General features: G+C 31.5%; 3 protein-coding genes and 1 long non-coding RNA gene across 4 annotated transcripts; 1 reads left to right on the top strand and 3 right to left on the bottom strand.

The window, feature by feature from the left end:
- Nucleotides 1-646: 646 nt before the first annotated feature.
- On the bottom strand, nucleotides 647-2,809 carry LOC139818271 (uncharacterized). Its single transcript, XM_071786892.1, has 7 exons — nucleotides 2,806-2,809; nucleotides 2,635-2,747; nucleotides 2,362-2,502; nucleotides 1,903-2,016; nucleotides 1,442-1,519; nucleotides 1,118-1,352; nucleotides 647-951 (listed from the first exon to the last, which is right to left on the bottom strand). The coding sequence occupies exons 1-7, from the start codon at nucleotides 2,807-2,809 to the stop codon at nucleotides 842-844; spliced, it is 795 nt and encodes a 264-aa protein (XP_071642993.1). The 3' UTR covers nucleotides 647-841.
- A 309-nt stretch (nucleotides 2,810-3,118) lies between these two features.
- Nucleotides 3,119-5,013, bottom strand: LOC139817417 (uncharacterized). The gene is made up of 3 exons (XR_011733232.1): nucleotides 4,863-5,013; nucleotides 4,115-4,213; nucleotides 3,119-3,266 (listed from the first exon to the last, which is right to left on the bottom strand). It is a non-coding gene; the product is annotated as an uncharacterized lncRNA (long non-coding RNA).
- Nucleotides 5,014-6,108: 1,095 nt separating this feature from the next.
- On the top strand, nucleotides 6,109-10,248 carry LOC139818098 (uncharacterized). The gene is made up of 3 exons (XM_071786578.1): nucleotides 6,109-6,930; nucleotides 7,137-7,483; nucleotides 7,896-10,248. Exons 1-3 carry the CDS (start codon nucleotides 6,826-6,828, stop codon nucleotides 7,957-7,959), a joined length of 516 nt encoding a protein of 171 aa, XP_071642679.1. The 5' UTR covers nucleotides 6,109-6,825; the 3' UTR covers nucleotides 7,960-10,248.
- Nucleotides 10,249-16,276: 6,028 nt separating this feature from the next.
- LOC139818270 (uncharacterized) lies at nucleotides 16,277-16,952 on the bottom strand. Its single transcript, XM_071786891.1, has 2 exons — nucleotides 16,484-16,952; nucleotides 16,277-16,356 (listed from the first exon to the last, which is right to left on the bottom strand). The coding sequence occupies exons 1-2, from the start codon at nucleotides 16,950-16,952 to the stop codon at nucleotides 16,277-16,279; spliced, it is 549 nt and encodes a 182-aa protein (XP_071642992.1).
- Between the last annotated feature and the right edge of the window lie 1,422 nt (nucleotides 16,953-18,374).

Genomic DNA, 18,374 nt, shown 5'->3' with positions numbered 1-18,374 from the left:
TATACTTACGTATGTTCCCTTACGGAAAGAAACTACAGCGGATTACAAAAAATTATATTACAGAAACTACATAAAAGTATTACACGAAATTACAAACTGAAGTATTGTAATATACTGTAATATTTTCGTACTATACGCTCGGATTACAGGAAAATATTACAGGAAAATAGCCTGTAATATCATGCCGATATTATAGGATAATAATAGCCTGTAATATCACTGTGGAATTATAGGAAAATAATCTGTAGTGTATAATTATAATACATATAATACATAGAAAAATATATATTTATATATATTTTTCTTAAATGTATTATAATTATACACTACATATTATTTTCCTATATATATATATACGTATATATTACAGTTAATTTATCCTGTTTTATAAAAATGTTTGAATATATAATCGATCCAATTGATTAATTTTAAATAAATTGAATGTACAAATTTTATTACAATTTTTAAATAAGTGATTTTTCCCATAATTTTATATTATATATATCATATAAATAACAAATGTAATATATTGAATTTTGTTTATTTTATATATAATAATACACTTATTTTAAGATGTAACTTTATATGTATAAACAAATTTATCTATATAAAAGAAACTGTTTATATACTATTATCATCTGCTTGAAATAAAACATCTTATTTAAAAAAAAACTGATCAAAATAAAATTACTTATTTCTTATTGCACAGTTATTTAAAACAAATTCTAAAATCTAGTTTTTTAAACAATAAATCTTATTTGTATTAATACTGATCGCTTTTATAATTCTTCAGAATTTGTTTAACTATGACTTGAATTGATAATTAGTAGTCGAACCGATCTTATATTTTAACCGGCACTTTTTTTTTGGCATTGTTGCACTTGCTTCGGACAGCACTACGGAATAATTTCGTATTGTCGTCTGTCTTGCCGAATTTCTCATAAATAAAATCTGAAAAAAAGGACAATAGAATGAAAAATCCTCTTTCTATATACCAAATTTTATTATATACATATATATACTTTTGAATAGCATAATTCAGACATTTATGCTCGATTTTAAATATATATTATGTATTTTATATTCACAAATTATATTAAATTGACAAATTTCTTACTTTCTACAGCTTTTAGTCGAACAGGGTCTAATTTCTCAGTCGATTTTTTATCCAGATTTGAGGATTTATTAGCATTGGCTATGGATCCAGTCAAACTAGAATTTCTTAATTCCGTTTTTTCATAAACTAAACTGAGAAGGTCACATGTTAGCTTCGATATGCTGCTGTCATTGACCTTGCTCAGTTGAGTATTCGTGATGTGCTTGAGTCCAAAATATCTCCCTCCAGATATCACCTGAAAAATGTTTTCGAATAACAATCATTTCTTACAGCAGTGCATATATGTAAAGTCATTACATCATCAATCATGAATAATTAATTCACCTTTTCTAATGTCGAATTTTCTTTATTTTCTTTATTACTGTCTTTAAGAAGACCATTTTCATTAAAAGCAATGTTTTCCTGAAAAATGTAATTTATTTTACATAATAACAGAATTCTATAATGTCAAAATATTCGAAGTTGCACAATCACGTACACACAGATGCCTATACTTAACTAGATCGCTAACTTCGTGAAAAAAATGTGTCGGCAGGATATCCTGGTTTGGCCCATTGTTCGGCCAGTATACTTCCTCAAGAAATGGTCGCTCACGACACACACATGCGCACACATACCCACCGAGTATCACATACGCACTATACACACGTACCGCTGTCATTTTTTAAAGAGGTCGGCCGACACAGTTTTTCCATAGCCAAAGCTTGATGATAGCAATTTAGTTAAGTATAGACATTTGTGCGTACGTACACTATATAATATAGACATATTTATATAAAACTTACATTTTCAGAAGATGGATGTGAAGGTCGAAATTCGATTTTAGCATTTTTTATCATATCATCAGTCGTATATTCAGTATTGGTAATCCCATCAGAATTTATAGCAGCCAAAAACTCCTATATTAAAATTAGGCAATTACAAAAAAATAAAATTGTTTACTTATATTTTTGGCTAGTATTTTATATTTATGAATCGAATATTATTTATATCTTTTTCAACATGTTACAAAAATAGATTTCAAAATTAAGCTAGCTCGCTCGCTTTCAGTTATCTACTCAGATTATAGAATTAACAAAATTTCATGATAGTTATATGAATGTTAAATAAACTATATACTTTGTTGTTTTAATTTGTTCCACATATACGAATTGTCTTTAAGTTTTGTTTTCCTATTTTCAATACATAATAATTGAATAATTATTTATACATATGCAACTAATAAAAAAATGTATACTTCGTACCTTATCCGCATTCAGGCATTCATCATTCGGACTGTTTTTCGAATTAGAATCAATCATCAATGGATCAGTGTCCACTATTTCGGATTCATTTTTTATTTTATCATTACTATATATAGGAACTGATTCAATAGTACTCCAACTCTATAATATAAAATGATACTAAATTATAATTAACAATTAGTAATCACATACAAGATATTTGTGTATATTTATAAAAACCTCTGACATTAATATGAAAACTAATTGATATTGATTATAAATTAGTTATCTTACCATAACATTCTTTGTGTTCTTATCGATTTCTTTTTCTAAATATTTCAATTTTTCTTCAATATCTTTCAACTTAGAAAATACTTTTTTAGTGCACTTGTCTATTTGTTGGATATCTGAAAAAAGTATTTATTATTTATGTATTTATTTAGGAATTTCTACGTAAATAGATGCCCATTTACAGAGAATTTATGTGGCATATGATAAGTGACAGTATAAATATAACGGCACATAAAGAGCAGACACAAAAAGACAGAATAAAAGTAATATTATATAGATAAAAATACAGTAAAATAAAATATATACATAAAATAAAAATAAATAACGCAGAGAACAGCAATGCGCGAAAACAATAATAGGCTATAATATTAGAGAGAGTTCCGGAAATAAATAAAACAGAAAAACGTGGTAGTAGACAGTTATGTTTAAATGTTTTCAAAAACTTCGTTGTATTTATGTATATGTAAAATTGTATTTTTACCTTCCGAATACTTTATAATTTTTTTAAGTCGAAAAATCTCGTCTTTTAATTTCTTCACTTCCTGCTTGTGCAAAATATTTGTTTTTGACATATCGTGTTTTGATACATGTTCGTCAATACTTGAATCATCGGATGATTCTGTCGGGGTATTATCCTAAATTTCAATAAAATGTCACATATTCAATTAAGTGAAATAAAATACCGTGTGGCCACGACCAAATTGCAAACATAAATGAGTGCAAACAACGAAAGTTTTTTCTATTTTAATTGTGAAGAGAGCTTCTGTACTATCTCTATCTTTTCTCATTTATGGAGATTTGGTTCCGGTTCACAATCAGTGTTGAGGCTTTATTAATTCTCACACTATATATTAATGTATACATTCTGTTGCGTTTCTACTACACCTATTCCATATATCTTATTCAATAAAGAAATTAACTTTTTTTATTAATAAATAATTATAAGTGTTATTTAATAAAAATTCAAAAATAACACAATTAACAAAATTTCTAATCTAGAAAATTAGATAATATTTACAATATCAAAATCTCATATTAATAAAATCTTATATTAATCTTACATGTAATAGTAAAATCTTATGAAAAATGAGTTATATACGGCACATATTACGTAATTTTCAAGATTACAAATTTTGTTACATGTGCGATTCATTCTTTATTAAAACTGCATGTTTGTAATTATTTAATCATAAAAGAGTTGATCTTTCTATTACACATTTAGAGACCTGCTATAGTACATATATATGTATACGTGATGACAGGTACAGCAATAAACGTTCCCCGGAACCAAACCTTCGTAAAAAAAAAGAACGACTGAAATCTTCTCTAAAATGAAAACGGAGTAAAGGTTTGCCGTTCGTTGCCAGTCACTCATTTATTTCCAAGTGTTTGCAATTTCCTTCTAACCACATAATATGTTTGTATGAAAATAATAACTCTGATAATGTATTCAATTCGAATTAATAACACTTATTATACTTACATCTTGAAATTTATCTTTCTTAATATTCAGTGCTCCCACAATGTTGTTTTCTACTGTTTTTTTGGCAGTTTCTCGTAATTTTGAAGTTTTCTTTTTTTCCTAAAATTATGTAACATATGAAAACTTATACTAACGACCTTGGTATAGAAATGAGTAATTTCAATCAATAGGAAATATACTTCTAAACTAAATCTTAATATATATAGTTGCTTTTTAAATCGATTAACTTTTGTTAAAATAAATCGCTATCAATCATATTTAATTATTTCTATCAATCTATTGTAATAAAAAATATATTGAACATGATTGATATCAATTTAAATTGAATCAATTTGAAATTCATAAGAAATATTAAGATTTACTTTAAAATTGATTATTTTTAATTGATGAGAATCGCTATTTTTACACATCACCTTGGATATTTCCTTGGCAAATTTTTCTAATATATTACTAAAACTATGATTTCAGAAAAATAAGCAAAATTTTCTTCAAATTAGCGAAAACGTTGTATTTTTAGAGAAATTAAGAAAAGGAAAATAATTTCTATAAGGTAATAATTAAATATATAATTAATGTAATTGTTGATAATGTTCAGTAAAATTTCTTGAAAATGAGTAAAATTAATTTAGCAAAAATAGCAAAGAAGCGGTAAAATTCAACGAAATTATAAAAACTTTAACAATATTAATAAAATTAAAGAAAACCGTTGGTGCAAATTGTATAAGCATAAACATTTTTTAGGTTTTACCGTTTGACTTTTTTTTAAGCCATGTTCAATAGAGTCTCCATCTTCAGAAATTGTTTCCAGGTTTTCTAAACTTTTTCGTTTTAGCACTTTTCGATCACTTTTTGATGGGTTTGGAATTTCAAATTTTAATACGTCATCACACTGCTTACACATTTCGGTCCATTCTAAAAATTATAAATATGATTTAAAAATAAAATTTGGAATTATTGACTTGAAAATATTGTGTTTGTGCATACCCTACTAGAAAGAAGCTGTTAAACTTTGAAAATATCTTGAAATTAAAAGCGTTTTCAAAAATTTTTCAAAAAAAATTTTATATCTGAGAATCTCTTGAATTCTCTACAAAATTAAAATTTTGTTTTAATCACAATTTTTTAAACAACTTCAGAGATTTTGTAAAGATTTACAGAAATTTTGAAACATATTTTTATAAAAATTCTCTAAAAACGGTTTCAATTGCATTACATTTTTAGAGAAAATTTTCAGCGACTTTTTAGCGACTTTTTTCTTCCAGCAGGATGTATATAGAGTACAAATAAGAAATGTTTCTAAGAACACGAGCAAGAGCTTGTGAAGCTCTTGTCCGTACTCCAATTATATATATCTGTATTTATTGTACTATTGTGTCGCTTTAATATTAAATATAATGTTTTCAATGTAAATGTTACATTCAGAGAAAAGAGAAAATATTTTTGAGTGTAATAGAAGAAAATGTCTTACTTTTAAAAAATATAATAAGAAATATAATATTATATTTATATTTTAATGAGAAATATAATAAGAAAGTATAATTAGAAAATTGTAGAAATATATTTAATATACGCAATTAAATATGTAAACTAAAAGTAATTACATTATTGCTAAACCATAAAAATGTGAGGCGACATACCCATGCACATAGCAACACAATCTCAGATGTTGCTATATGTGGGTACTATATATAAAAATGTATTCTATATGTATAGGTTATACAGATTATGTTATTAGTTCATATAAAAACTTACCCCCAAACGACAAAATATGTACAACGTGGGATTTCCACGAGCAATTTCGTACTTTTCTGTGCATCTTCGATGCAGGAGCAATTTCGCAATTTACGGGCCAATTAATTGCAACTTCTTTTTTATCAATAACTTTTTGTAGTGCTTCTTTATTTCGTAACGTTTCATTTTGAAGCCACGACAAGTAGCCTACTGCGACTTTATAATCCTCGTTGATGAATTCTATTAATACGCACTCGCTATCTTTCATTTTTACGATAAAAGTATTATACTGTTAATAAGTAAACAAGTATAACACTTGAGAGACAATAAAACAGCAGCGAATTCCTCTCGAAAATAGAGCACTTTTTTCACCTTTTTTCTACTCTACTTTTATAACTCTTGCAAGTTCTTTCGAGAATATTATTGTTCTCACATCAGCTTCACTGCTACACAATCACACACTGCCGCATGCCGGGGTGCCAGGCCGGGATTCCCGCCATTTCTGGCTCTAGAGAGGAGAGCGAGAGAGTGAGAGTGAGAGAAAGAGAGCGCATATATAAGAAGCAGTTTCCTCTCTCCAAACTCAAAACGATTCCCAGCTACTCTGCCGACCACGCAGTCCGCGCTCCGCAGTAGACGTGCAGATCACACCGTAAATAACGAGAATATGTAATGACTGCGTGTGTATGTACATACGTACTAGAAAACCTCTAGGAGAGAGAGACGCCAACAGGTCACGTGACTTAGCCTTGATGTCAGCTAATCAGAAGATTCGTTTATGTGAGCTACGTGATACCAGCCAATCAGATGAGAACGTTGTCACGTGACTTTTTGGCGCTTCTCTCTTCTAGAAACTCTCTAGTATGTACATACATACATAATATTGAAAAAGACTGAGTAATCCTTTGACTATCATTATTTATTGATCTGAATGTAAATCGTAAATTGCAACGTAATCACAAAAAACGCGTTGATTAACGATGAGTGTTAATAAAAGAGGACCGTATAAACAGTACATATACGAAGAACATAACCCCGAAATACCAGCATCAACGGCACATTCTCGAAAAAAAAGACATGATCATGTAAGTATTTTTAAGTCATATCCGTAAATTAATTTAATTAATTATAAGTAAATTAATGTACATTTCTTATATATAAATACGTCTGTATACAAACAAAAATTGTTGCTGAAATTTCTGTGAATCTTTGGATACTTTTAGTTAAAATTGTCGCCAGAGTTTATGTATTTTTCTGTACAATTAATTCATTTTTTTTGGTGTTTGCACAGAGTCAAGAAAATCTTGGTTCGGTTGAGAACATAAAATGTTCAAAGTTGAGCCGAATAGAGGAGATAAATGTAGCTGGAAGTAGCAATGAAGTCGCAATTATACCTATAGTTTCATCTGAGAAAGATTCTGGTTCCGAGGGTCTCCAAAGCAGCGATGGAGAAGTAGATGACATTTCATCGTGCTTAAGTCATGATGAAGGAGATGATAGTTTATTATGTACAGATAACTTGAAATTGATTTGGCCTCTGACATGGAAGAATATGAGGAAATCCCTATTGCTGATGAAGATCACAATAATGTTATTGATAATGCCGAAGATCATAATCAAGATCCACACATGGAGCAGGTAATATACGTATATCACCTTACAGAATCGCTAATAACTAGTCAATGAAAAACTACTCAAAACCATTCATTAACCATACAGAAAACTATAGATCTATTGTTTTCTATATGGTGTTAGTGGAATCGTTTTGAATAGTTTTCTATTGGACATGGTTTATACCACGGAATCTACTGATATCTGTGTATAAATAAAGTCTTGATTATATGTTATGTGCCGTTGTACAGTGTCTTGTACAGTGCCGTTAAAAAGTTTTCATCTCCCCCTAATTGAAATGTTTAGTTTTATATCTTGGTGAAACATTTTCGTGGGAAAAAATATAAAAACTTATTTCAAAGAGAAAATAGCTTTTTTAAAGATAAATTTTGGTATTTTTATTGTAGTAAGTAATGTAAAATTTTTTTATGTTATACAGTTTCGCCAAGTACTGTACGAAGGATGCAATCTTTCAAAAGAAGAAAGCAAAATGCTGCTTGTGAGTTTGGCTCTTCGTCATCAACTGACCGATGTTGCGTTGGAATCTCTTGTTCAAGTAATTGATTGTCATCTTCCTCGTACACATCATGGCTCCAAATATTTATTATTAAAGTCATTACCAGAAAGTAAAGCGTGTAAATACTATTACTGTCCGGAATGTTATACGATACTGAATTCATGTATCGATAATCGAATGAAATGTGAAGTCTGTACAACAATTTACAAAAAAAAGTATCTCGATAAAAAAAACAAGTATTTTATACATATTCCACTCAAAGAGCAATTAATAGAATTAGTAAAATCCGAAGATTTTGCACAATTCCGAAAAACTAAAGAAATGGAAAGTGACATCATTAATGGAAATGTTTACCGTAATTTAAGAAGTAAAAATATTATTGGAGATAATGACATTACCCTCCAGTGGAATTCAGATGGGGTACAATTATTTAAGTCTTCCATGTCATCCATTTGGCCGATTTTAGTTACAATAAACGAATTGCCTTATCGTTTGCGAAGGCAACACATTCTCTTAGCTGGCATATGGTTTGACGCTGTAAAACCAAATATGAATATTTTTCTTCAGCCATTCATTGATGAACTTAATGACTTACATAATAATGGTTTTATTACAACAACATTCATGCATAAGGAAGTAATATGTATTAAGGTTCATACACTTGTAGCTCCTGTTGATTCAATAGCGAGGTCGATGATACAAAACATGAAACAGTTCAACGGCAAATACGGATGTTCGTATTGCTATAATAAAGGAAAGGTAGTTAAGACAAGAAGCGGGGGTTTCAAACGCGTTTATTGTGGAGATCTTTATGCTTTGCGTCAAAAACATCAACACAACAAACATGTTAAAAAAAGTATCTCGAAAAATCATTCAGTAAAAGGAGTCAAGGGTCCTTCGATGACACAACTTATACCGCTTTTTAACATAATTAAGTCTTGCCCGCCAGATTATATGCACAGTGTTGCGGAAGGCGTGATTAAACAATTTGTTATGGCGTGGTTTGATTCCAGCAATCATGATAAAGAGTGGTATTTAGGGAAGTATCAACAAGTTTTTGATAATAAATTGACAAGTATACTACCTCCATCAGAAATAACACGAATACCACGATCGATAGTTCAAAGAAAATTGTTTAAGGCATCAGAGTGGAAAAATGTTTTACTGTACTATTCGTTGCCTTGTTTAACTGGATTAATGCCACAGAAATTCATTAAACATTGGCTACTTTTTGTATTTAGTATAAATATTTTTCTACAAACACACATTTCTGATAACAAATTTATCGCTGCTGAACAAGCATTACGAACATTTGTATTGCAAATAGAAGAATTGTATGGAGATGATTTCATGAATTACAATATTCATTTGTTATTGCACATACCTGAATCAGTGAAAAATTACGGTGCTCTCTGGGCTTGGTCAACTTTTCATTTTGAAGGCTTCAATCGAACATTAAAAACTTTATTCAATGGTTCACAATGCATAGCGCAACAAATATCTAAAGTTTATTCTAGATTAAGGTTTATTAACAATAACAGGTCGACTTTTACTGGCGAAAATTGTAGCTCGAGAGGCAAAGCTATTTTTGATTCGTTAATGAAAGTGTGTCATATTAAAAGATGCACAGAATATGAAAATTCTTTAAAAGCATTTGGAATAAAAAAAGAAATAGTGTTAACTGCCATACAAAAACTTGTTGTAGAAGAATTAATAGGGGAACCTGTCGAAAGCACGGCTTTCACTTTTGATCGATTTATTTTTAGAAATATTCTTTACCATACTTCAAATTATCCTAGATTATTAAAAAGATATAATAGTACAATATTAACAGAGAACGGATTGATATTGGATATATTACATTTATGTATTGTGACAAAAGCAAATGGTGGAACTGAAACTAATTTATTATTATGCAAAGAATATTGTATTTTACCGGAAGAAGTATGCAGAAATAATCGGATATCTTCCATGAATTTTAGTTTTATTACAAAAAAAACTGATAACATTAGAGGTTGCCTATTGGATATGATTAAAAGTAAATGCGTTGTTATACCATATTCCAATGGGCATAAGCAATTTATCATGCCTGTCGTTAATACAATTGAAACCGATTGATTTTTAGAGACATAGCGAGCAAGAGATACGGGTGAACAATGCGTAGACTTTTTGGATGAATGTATGTACAATATTATATTATTATTAAGTCAGTTTATATAGTTATAATGTAAATTAATGTATTTTGTAGTAAATAAAATAATATATATTAAGCAGATATGTCAGATTCTTACGTATTTATATTGCCCAATATATATATTATTGTAATTATTTTTTGATCATGTAAAAATGATGTATAATAATAATTACACTATGCATGCATATCTGTATATATTATTTAATTTTAGAAATATTTTACTGTTTTATGATGTCAAAATGGCGAATACCCTGCAATGTATACACACTAACACTTTATATTTTTTAATATTTATTTACTTATATAAAATATGAAATTAAAAAATAATAAAATGTGGTTAAAAAGTGATACATTAAATCTAATAAATTTCAAACAATATTTATAGAAATAATTTATATACAGCTGCGCATTGAAGGAAAAGTATACTATATATATGATAAGACTCGCTATTTCAAATTTCATGGATTACTGGTAGCATTACGTTTAATACACGCGTGTAGTAGTGTATTACACATTTTGTAGATTACATGTGTAGTCTACTACACAAGTCACTTACCACACGTGTAGTATATTACACATATAGTGGATTACACGTGTAGTGGATTACACGTGTAGTGGATTTCACACTTCAAGATTAGACGTGTATTCCATATTACAGGGATTTCACGCACTAAAGTAATTATAGCGTGTAATAACTACAGATTATTGTGTTCCTTTCTGTGATAACTACACGGGGTCTTGTAGTAACTACACAAGTGTAATATTTACTGACTGTAGTTTCTTTCCGTAAGGGTTTGCCAAGAAATGTTTTGACTCGTTTGTGTCACCTGATACCAATGTTGATAATGGGTCGGGTGGTAAATGCAATTCTGGCAATTTCACTTTTTCACCTGCGCAGCACATTCCTGGATTTTCATTCTTTTTCAATGCACGGCAAAATTCGCATAACTTATCCATTTTTCCAAAAAAGATACTTCGATGGAGACTATAATCATAATCAGCATCGTAATTAAACGCAGCAAGATTCAAATCAGCATGCAATGTCCCTCTGAATCGAACATTGCGTTCTCGATTGGTTGCCAGTCTTGATTCTCGTTGCTTTCCTGTTTCATTCGAGCGGGCTTCAGCATTTCGTAGTCGAAAAGCTTCCAGTCTTGATTCTCGTTGCTCTCCTGCTTCATTCGAACGGGCTTCAGCATTTCGTAGTCGAAGAGCTTCCAGTCTTGATTCTCGTTGCTCTCCTGTTTCATTCGAACGGGCTTGAGCATTTTGTACTCGAAGAGCTTCTAATCTTGCCTCCCGTTGCTCGTCTGTTTCTGAAACTCGTAATGCTTTTTTCTTTCGTGCCTGAGATGTAGAACGACCAATCGATTGACGTTTGGGAGGCATAATTATCAACGATATTCGCATCTGAGAAAAATTAAAAAATTCAGTATTTGATATTATGATAATTGAAATAAAATCAACTACGATGAAATGCAGCCAAAAAATATGTGTAAATGTATGTAGTAAGAACGATGATTTAAACGATGACAAATTGAACTATCACTCTTGATGATCTCGTCGACAATTGTCCCCAATTTTCGGAAAAAAATGAAAAAATTCAGTATAAAAAAATATGTGTAAATGTATTTAGTGAGAACTTATTTAATTCAATATTATGATAATTGAAATAAAATGAACTCACGATAAAATGCGGCAAAAAACGCCACCTTGCGATGAGAATAAGGGATGATCGTTACCTATATCGTTAGCGTACCTGAGACTGTGAGGGTTATCGCGTCAATCTGTTAGTGAATCCCGATTCTCTTTCCTTTTTATAGATATATATAGATTTTTATAATTTAATTTTTTTAATTTTTTTACCCTTATTTTCCTTCCTCAATATCCATTTTCTTTAGATTACTTTCCATTTCCATATATTTTTTTTTCCATATATTTCTTTTGACATTTACTAACAACTGACATATACTGACAAGTAAACCTAGGCAAGTGTTACTCGCCGATTTTAATGAAACTTTACATATTTGTAGTACTTTGAAAAATATTTGACACGTATTTTTTTTTATCGGCAAAGGTCCACTCTGAAGGGTGAAAACACCCCTTTAAACGTGGAATTTTGATGTATCTGGACGCCATATTGGGTCGGCCATTTTGAATTTCATACTTTTGACATAAGATTTAGTTTCAGCGACCCCAAAAACCCCCTAACACGTTTATTTCCAACTTATTTCACCTAATATGTTAAATGAACCCCTTACGTTTAAAGGGGTGTTTTCACCCTTCAGAGTGGACCTTTGCCGATAAAAAAAAATACGTGTCAAATATTTTTCAAAGTACTACAAATATGTAAAGTTTCATTAAAATCGGCGAGTAACACTTGCCTAGGTTTACTTGTGAGTAAAATTATCTATCTACTTATCTATATAGAATGTGAGAAGCCGATTAGCTTGAAACTTGGTGACATTTATGAGTATATGTTCGGCTCGAACTTCTGAGCTCGAATTTCTGAGCCGAACATATACTCATAAATGTCACCAAGTTTCAAGGGTAAACCAAAGGATGATGTCGCTGCCCTAGATATAGAGGTCGATGTTGAATCTTAATAACGCGAAAATATACGACGATGCGCCACGTAGTGTCTGTGTCATTTATCTGTGTTATGTTATGAAGTTGCTGCTTTCACATATTATATGTCAAAACTGATAATTCAGTCACTTCAATTCGTGACTGTCGCGAGCAATTAATTATTTAGTGAAAACTTATTTAGTGCCACCTTTGACGTTATTAAATTTCACAGTCAACACTACTTTCGGATACCGATTTCCAAAAAAATCGGTAACAAAAAACTATACACTCTATAACACTCCCCGGAAAATTCTACCCTTATTTTATATACTTTTGGTAAAAATTCGGTCGAATAGTTCAAGAGTGTATAAAGGACATACATACATACATACATTTATTTTTATATATATAGATTGAAGATAGATTTAAAAGATGGAATCGCTTATGAATTTAAAGCAATAGACTCAATTTTAGGAAAAGTAAATAGTAAAACAAGAAATAAACTGCTAACATCATTAAAAAATAAAAAAAGAACAGAATGCAGTGGTTTAGATTCTAAAATCACATTAAAAATTGGAATCAACTATATGATAACCAATAATGTAGATATTGCAGATGGCCTAGTTAATGGAGCCTCTGGAATTCTGAAGTATATAACATTTAAACCAGGTACCATAGAACCAGTTAAAATATGGCTAGATTTTCATAATAATAAGGTTGGTGTTGAGCAAAGACGACCATACGTAAAGTATATGAGTGAAAATTGTATGGAAATGTGTTTAGTTCCTTTATCACGAATTTCTGTCATATTGAATGTTAATGATAGAATGGGGTACCAAATTATAAGAGAACAGTTCCCAATTACGCCTGCTGAAGCTTTGACAATTCATAAAAGTCAAGGCCAAACTTATGAGAAAGTATGCATTGATCTGAGAAGTAATTATCGTATGACGAGATCAATGTTGTACGTAGCACTAAGTAGAGTAACTAAAATATCAAATTTATACATTTTGGGTCGTTTTATACCTCCAAAAAAACCATCCCCAGAAAATTCTTTGAAATTGGAAATAAAAAGACTTAAACAAAAGAAAATTCTTGAATTAGCGTACTCAAAAGTTATAAAAGGAAATATAATAAAAATTATATACCAGAACGTACGATCTTTGAATAATAATATTACTAATATAAATTGTGATAAATGGTATAAACAAGCTGACCTCTTAATTTTTTCAGAAACACAAACAATAGCAAAAGATAATTTTACATTAGAAGGATTTAATATTATTTTCCGTTCAGATAATTATGACAAACGATCAACAAGAGGAATAATATGTTTTATAAAAAAAGAACTAAACGGAAATATTAATGGACATATACAAAAAGATGAAACAATAAATGGACAACATCGACATATTGATTTAATACTTCTAACTATAAATAAAGTACAAATCATTACAGGTTATAAGTCACCATCAGTAACTAATACAGCACCTATGAATTAAGTAATATTTTGAGCAAATCATTAGGTAATGAAAAGATTGTAATAGGTGATTTTAACTACGATTCGTATAATGATGGAGGATTTTTGGAAAAACATTTAGAAAAATTAAATTTTAAACGTGCCCTTTCAACACACGTTTCAACTACATAAATACGCAAATCGATGTAATATTTATATCTGATCGAATACTTAATTACACTGCTGGAGTATACGAAACTTTTTTCCCAGACCATAAACCTATTTTTATTGGATTAAACGAGCAAAGTGAGATACCAATAACAAGTGTGAAGACTTTATTTGAAGAAAATTTTCTTTCTAATAAGGATAATAAATATAATTCAGAAAAACTGTCAATTAACATTAAGTCTTCACATACTAGTGAAAAAAATAAAAATGTACCAAAAAAATGTATAATATTAAATGATAAAATTGAAAATAATGATTTTAACATAGATAATCTTATTTATCCACTGCCACAAACAATTAAAGAGAACGTGTTAAAAGAAAATTCGTGGTTAGATGATCGATCATTAAATGAAATTATGACGATAATAGAAAGATATACTACATTTTCTCGTATTGATGTTCTTTTCATAATGAATTTACATTGGATTGAACCGATCTTTACTTCCGATGTTCAGATTGTCGGAGATCAGCATTGCGGTAACCACTGGCACTGTATTTACTATGATGGTTTAATGCTTCATATATATGATAGTTTGTATTTTGATACTCATTCTTATTACGATCTAACATTATTTGAACAAAAATACATTTAAAAACGATACCCTAATCTGGAACAAAATAATATAATATCTGAAAAAGTAACCAAGCAGCCAGATCTTGCGTCATGTGGAATATTTGCAGCAGCATTTGCAGTATCAATAGCATTGGGAGAAAATTCTTTAAATAAAAAATATTCAACAGATATGCCAAAAATGTGTAGACATTGTCTGAGAATCATAGAAGAGAAAATATTATTACCCTTCCCGAAAGAATAAAATAAGATAAGCATTGAAATATTGAACAATTTGGAGAATTTAAATTTAGCAGTTCGCCTAGAAAATCAAATAACAAAAGCGCAAATAAGTATAAAAATAAATAAATAAATATAAAAAAATATATTGAAAAATAAACATTAAAATATTAAACAATTTGGAGAATCTACATTGAACAATTCGCCTAGAAAATCAAATAACAAAAGCACAGTTTGAACGAAGTGAAGCAAACCTAAGCATGATTACTACGGATTACTATGGATGGATAACCGGGTGAATTTTTCGAGCGGGCATTGTGGCCGTCGCAGAAAAAAGGAAAGTATAGTAGAGTTTAATATTTTTAATAAAGAAAATAAATACAAATAATCCTATTGCAACATATTTAAAATATTATTATTAAAGTATTGGATTAAATTTTCAAAAATATTTTCCAAAAATTTGTGGAGAAAGTATCGGAATTTTAATTATTTTATCAAATTTTTTTTTAATTTAGGAAAACAGCTAAAACTGCGATACTTTCAAATTATGATTTTAAACTTATATTTAAATTTTATATTTATATTTTTTTATATATTTTTTTAACTCCGCCTTGGACGGTCCCAAGCCCGGTCTGAGAAAGGAGGAGAGTTGGAGTGGGCAGTCTTAGTACCCACTCTGTAAAACTAATTATGTAATTTTAATATTGTTTAAAATTGTTGCAAATATTGAGATATCACTATTCATCTCTTTCTAAAGGGGACAATTAGAACATCTCAAATCTCAATAATTGAGACTTCAAAAAATGATGTTTTAGAATTGTTGGCGGGTGATAATTAGAGTTTGTTTCTATATAACGCGGTTTTATTCAGACTAATATATAGAATGATTACAACGATTAAGATTACACGTGGTCAATCGTGCGACGCCAGAAAGAGAACTGAACTGAACTATGAGTATCAGAAAATAGAATAGATAGGCGTCGGTAATGTCGCGACCAGTTAGTTCGAGTGGAGCCACTTCGTATCTCCAACACCTCCCCTCGAAGTCGTAGGCTCGAGCTAGGTTACTCGCGCAACTCAATCATCCCCAAACCATCCTGGCACTGAATGTGTTTAGGTCCGGTTAATCCCTTGGTTAATATGTCTGCCGGCATATCATTGGTAGACATATACTGAAGCTCAATCGCGCCCGATGCACAATGATCTCGAATAAAATGGTGGCGCGAGTCAATATGTTTGGTTCTTGAATGATGCACGCCAGTGCTGTATACCAAACGCTGTGCTCCCTTGTTGTCGTTGAATAGTATGGTCCCGTCGCCTTGCTGTGTCGCGTAATAAGCCTTGAAGATAAATCGCCTCTTTGGTGGCCTCCGACATGGCCATATACTCGGCCTCTACACTCGATAACGCTACAGTTCGTTGCTTTCGAGCTTCCCAACATATCGCTGCTCCTGCTAGGATAAATGCGTATCCAGAATATGATCGCCTGTCAACTGTGTTGGCACCCCAGTCTGCGTCAACTACTCCGTACAATGGTATATCTGATTTTTGGTACATCAGACCATGACCCTCAGTGCCCCTCAGATATCTAAGGATTCTTTTGGCTGCCAGCCAGTGCTCAGTTGAATAGTTCGCATTGAATTGACTCAAGAAATTGACTGCGTACGCGATATCTGGTCTCGTAGATACCGCAAGATACATCAATGCTCCAATGAGACGTTGGAAAGGATATTTCCTCATTATCTTCTCATTAGCTCGTGACGGTTTTGTCAGTTGTACATTTGTATCAACTGGAGTCCTTGCTGTTTGCAATCTTGCATGCCAAACCGCTCCATGATAGCTTCAGTGTATTGGCGCTGTGTTAAGACAACACTATAGTCATTCTCGTCTTGTTGGAACTCGATTCCCAGGCAATGATTCACTGGCCCCAAGTCTTTCATCTCAAATGACTCCGCCAAATTCCGCTTCACCTCCTTCATCCAGCTCGGATCGTTGGTTGCGATCACAATATCGTCGACATAAATCGCAATTATCATCACGCAATTTTTCCTCCGCGATGTAAACATACATGGGTCTTGGTCCGTTGGTCGCATACCCATTTGCTTCAGTTTTGACACAAGACGACGATACCATTGCAACCCTGATTGTCGCAATCCATAAAGTGCTTTCTTCAATAAGCACACACTATCTTGATGTGCGTTCAATGCATGCAGCCAACGTTTTGCAGTTCTTATAATATCTTCTTTTTGAGTTATTTCCGCATTTGAACCTACGTGTTTTCCAGCGATGATCTTCGTCAATACCTCGTGCAACTGCTCAGGTACCTCCATGTACACGTCCTCTTCCAGTTCATCATTGAGATAGGCGGTTACCACATCCATTTGATGGATTTGCAACCCCAATTCTGCCGACAATGCCGCCAATAGTCTAATTGAAGTCGATCTTGCCACGGGGGAATAAGTTTCATGGAAATCCTCCCCTGCACGTTGTGAGCAACCCTTTGCTACGAGACGTACTTTTTTCTTTGTGACTAGTCCACTATCTTTGGTACAGAAAACAAATCTACTACCAATCACTTTTCGCTTTTGCGGTCTTGGTACAATTTCCCAAGTGTTGTTACGTATCTGCGCAAGGTATTCATCTTCCATGGCTGTTCTCCAGTCTTCGACGTCGTCGCTTTGCTCCGCTTCTTGCCACGTTGCAGGATCGTGTGTTATTGTTAAGTTACATTCCATAAACGCGTCATCATTGTCTGGAGTCTCACCAGGTAGACCCTCATCATCCGAAACTTCACTATCCTCACCATCGTTTCCGTCATTGTTGTCAGCGTCCAGATGATATAGTTTTCTCGGCCTTCCAACCGGTCCGGTACGCAATATCATCGGCCTTCCCCTTCCACGTTTCGGTGGTTGAAGCCTCGTTGGTAAAGGAGTAGAGCCTTCCGTTGCCTTTCGTTTAGGTGCTCTAACGATGACATCTCGAGGTACTTCTGTATGATGCCTTTCTTTGATGACATCTTGAGGTCCTTCGGCGTGATGCTCCTCTGCCTCGTCCTCAATCAACTCGTCTTTCCGTTCGTGTTCTCTAGTTTCGATTTGGTCGGGTTTCTCGTCCTCAAGAAACTCTTGGTATTCACGATCAAAAGCTGACTCGTTCAAAAAT

The sequence above is a fragment of the Temnothorax longispinosus genome, chromosome 8 (assembly GCF_030848805.1).
Source record: "Temnothorax longispinosus isolate EJ_2023e chromosome 8, Tlon_JGU_v1, whole genome shotgun sequence".
NCBI lineage: Eukaryota > Metazoa > Arthropoda > Insecta > Hymenoptera > Formicidae > Temnothorax > Temnothorax longispinosus.
The sequence above is the reverse complement of the archived record's forward strand: the minus strand, read 5'-3'. Positions and strand labels throughout refer to the sequence as shown.

What these genes read in the sequence shown, in the direction of transcription:
- LOC139818271 (XM_071786892.1), bottom strand. An exon ending in AATGCCTGAATGCGGATAAG is followed by an intron (nt 2,017 to 2,361) that starts GTACGAAGTATA and finishes ATTTTAATATAG; the next exon opens with GAGTTTTTGGCTGCTATAAA. An exon ending in CACATCCATCTTCTGAAAAT is followed by an intron (nt 1,520 to 1,902) that starts GTAAGTTTTATA and finishes TACATTTTTCAG; the next exon opens with GAAAACATTGCTTTTAATGA.
- LOC139818098 (XM_071786578.1), top strand. Translation starts at nt 6,826, where the DNA reads ATGAGTGTTAATAAAAGAGGACCGTATAAACAGTACATATACGAAGAA. An exon ending in GAAAAAAAAGACATGATCAT is followed by an intron (nt 6,931 to 7,136) that starts GTAAGTATTTTT and finishes GTGTTTGCACAG; the next exon opens with AGTCAAGAAAATCTTGGTTC. An exon ending in AAGATCCACACATGGAGCAG is followed by an intron (nt 7,484 to 7,895) that starts GTAATATACGTA and finishes TATGTTATACAG; the next exon opens with TTTCGCCAAGTACTGTACGA.
- LOC139818270 (XM_071786891.1), bottom strand. Translation starts at nt 16,952, where the DNA reads ATGAGGAAATATCCTTTCCAACGTCTCATTGGAGCATTGATGTATCTT. An exon ending in ACAAGGGAGCACAGCGTTTG is followed by an intron (nt 16,357 to 16,483) that starts GTATACAGCACT and finishes ATATGCCGGCAG; the next exon opens with ACATATTAACCAAGGGATTA.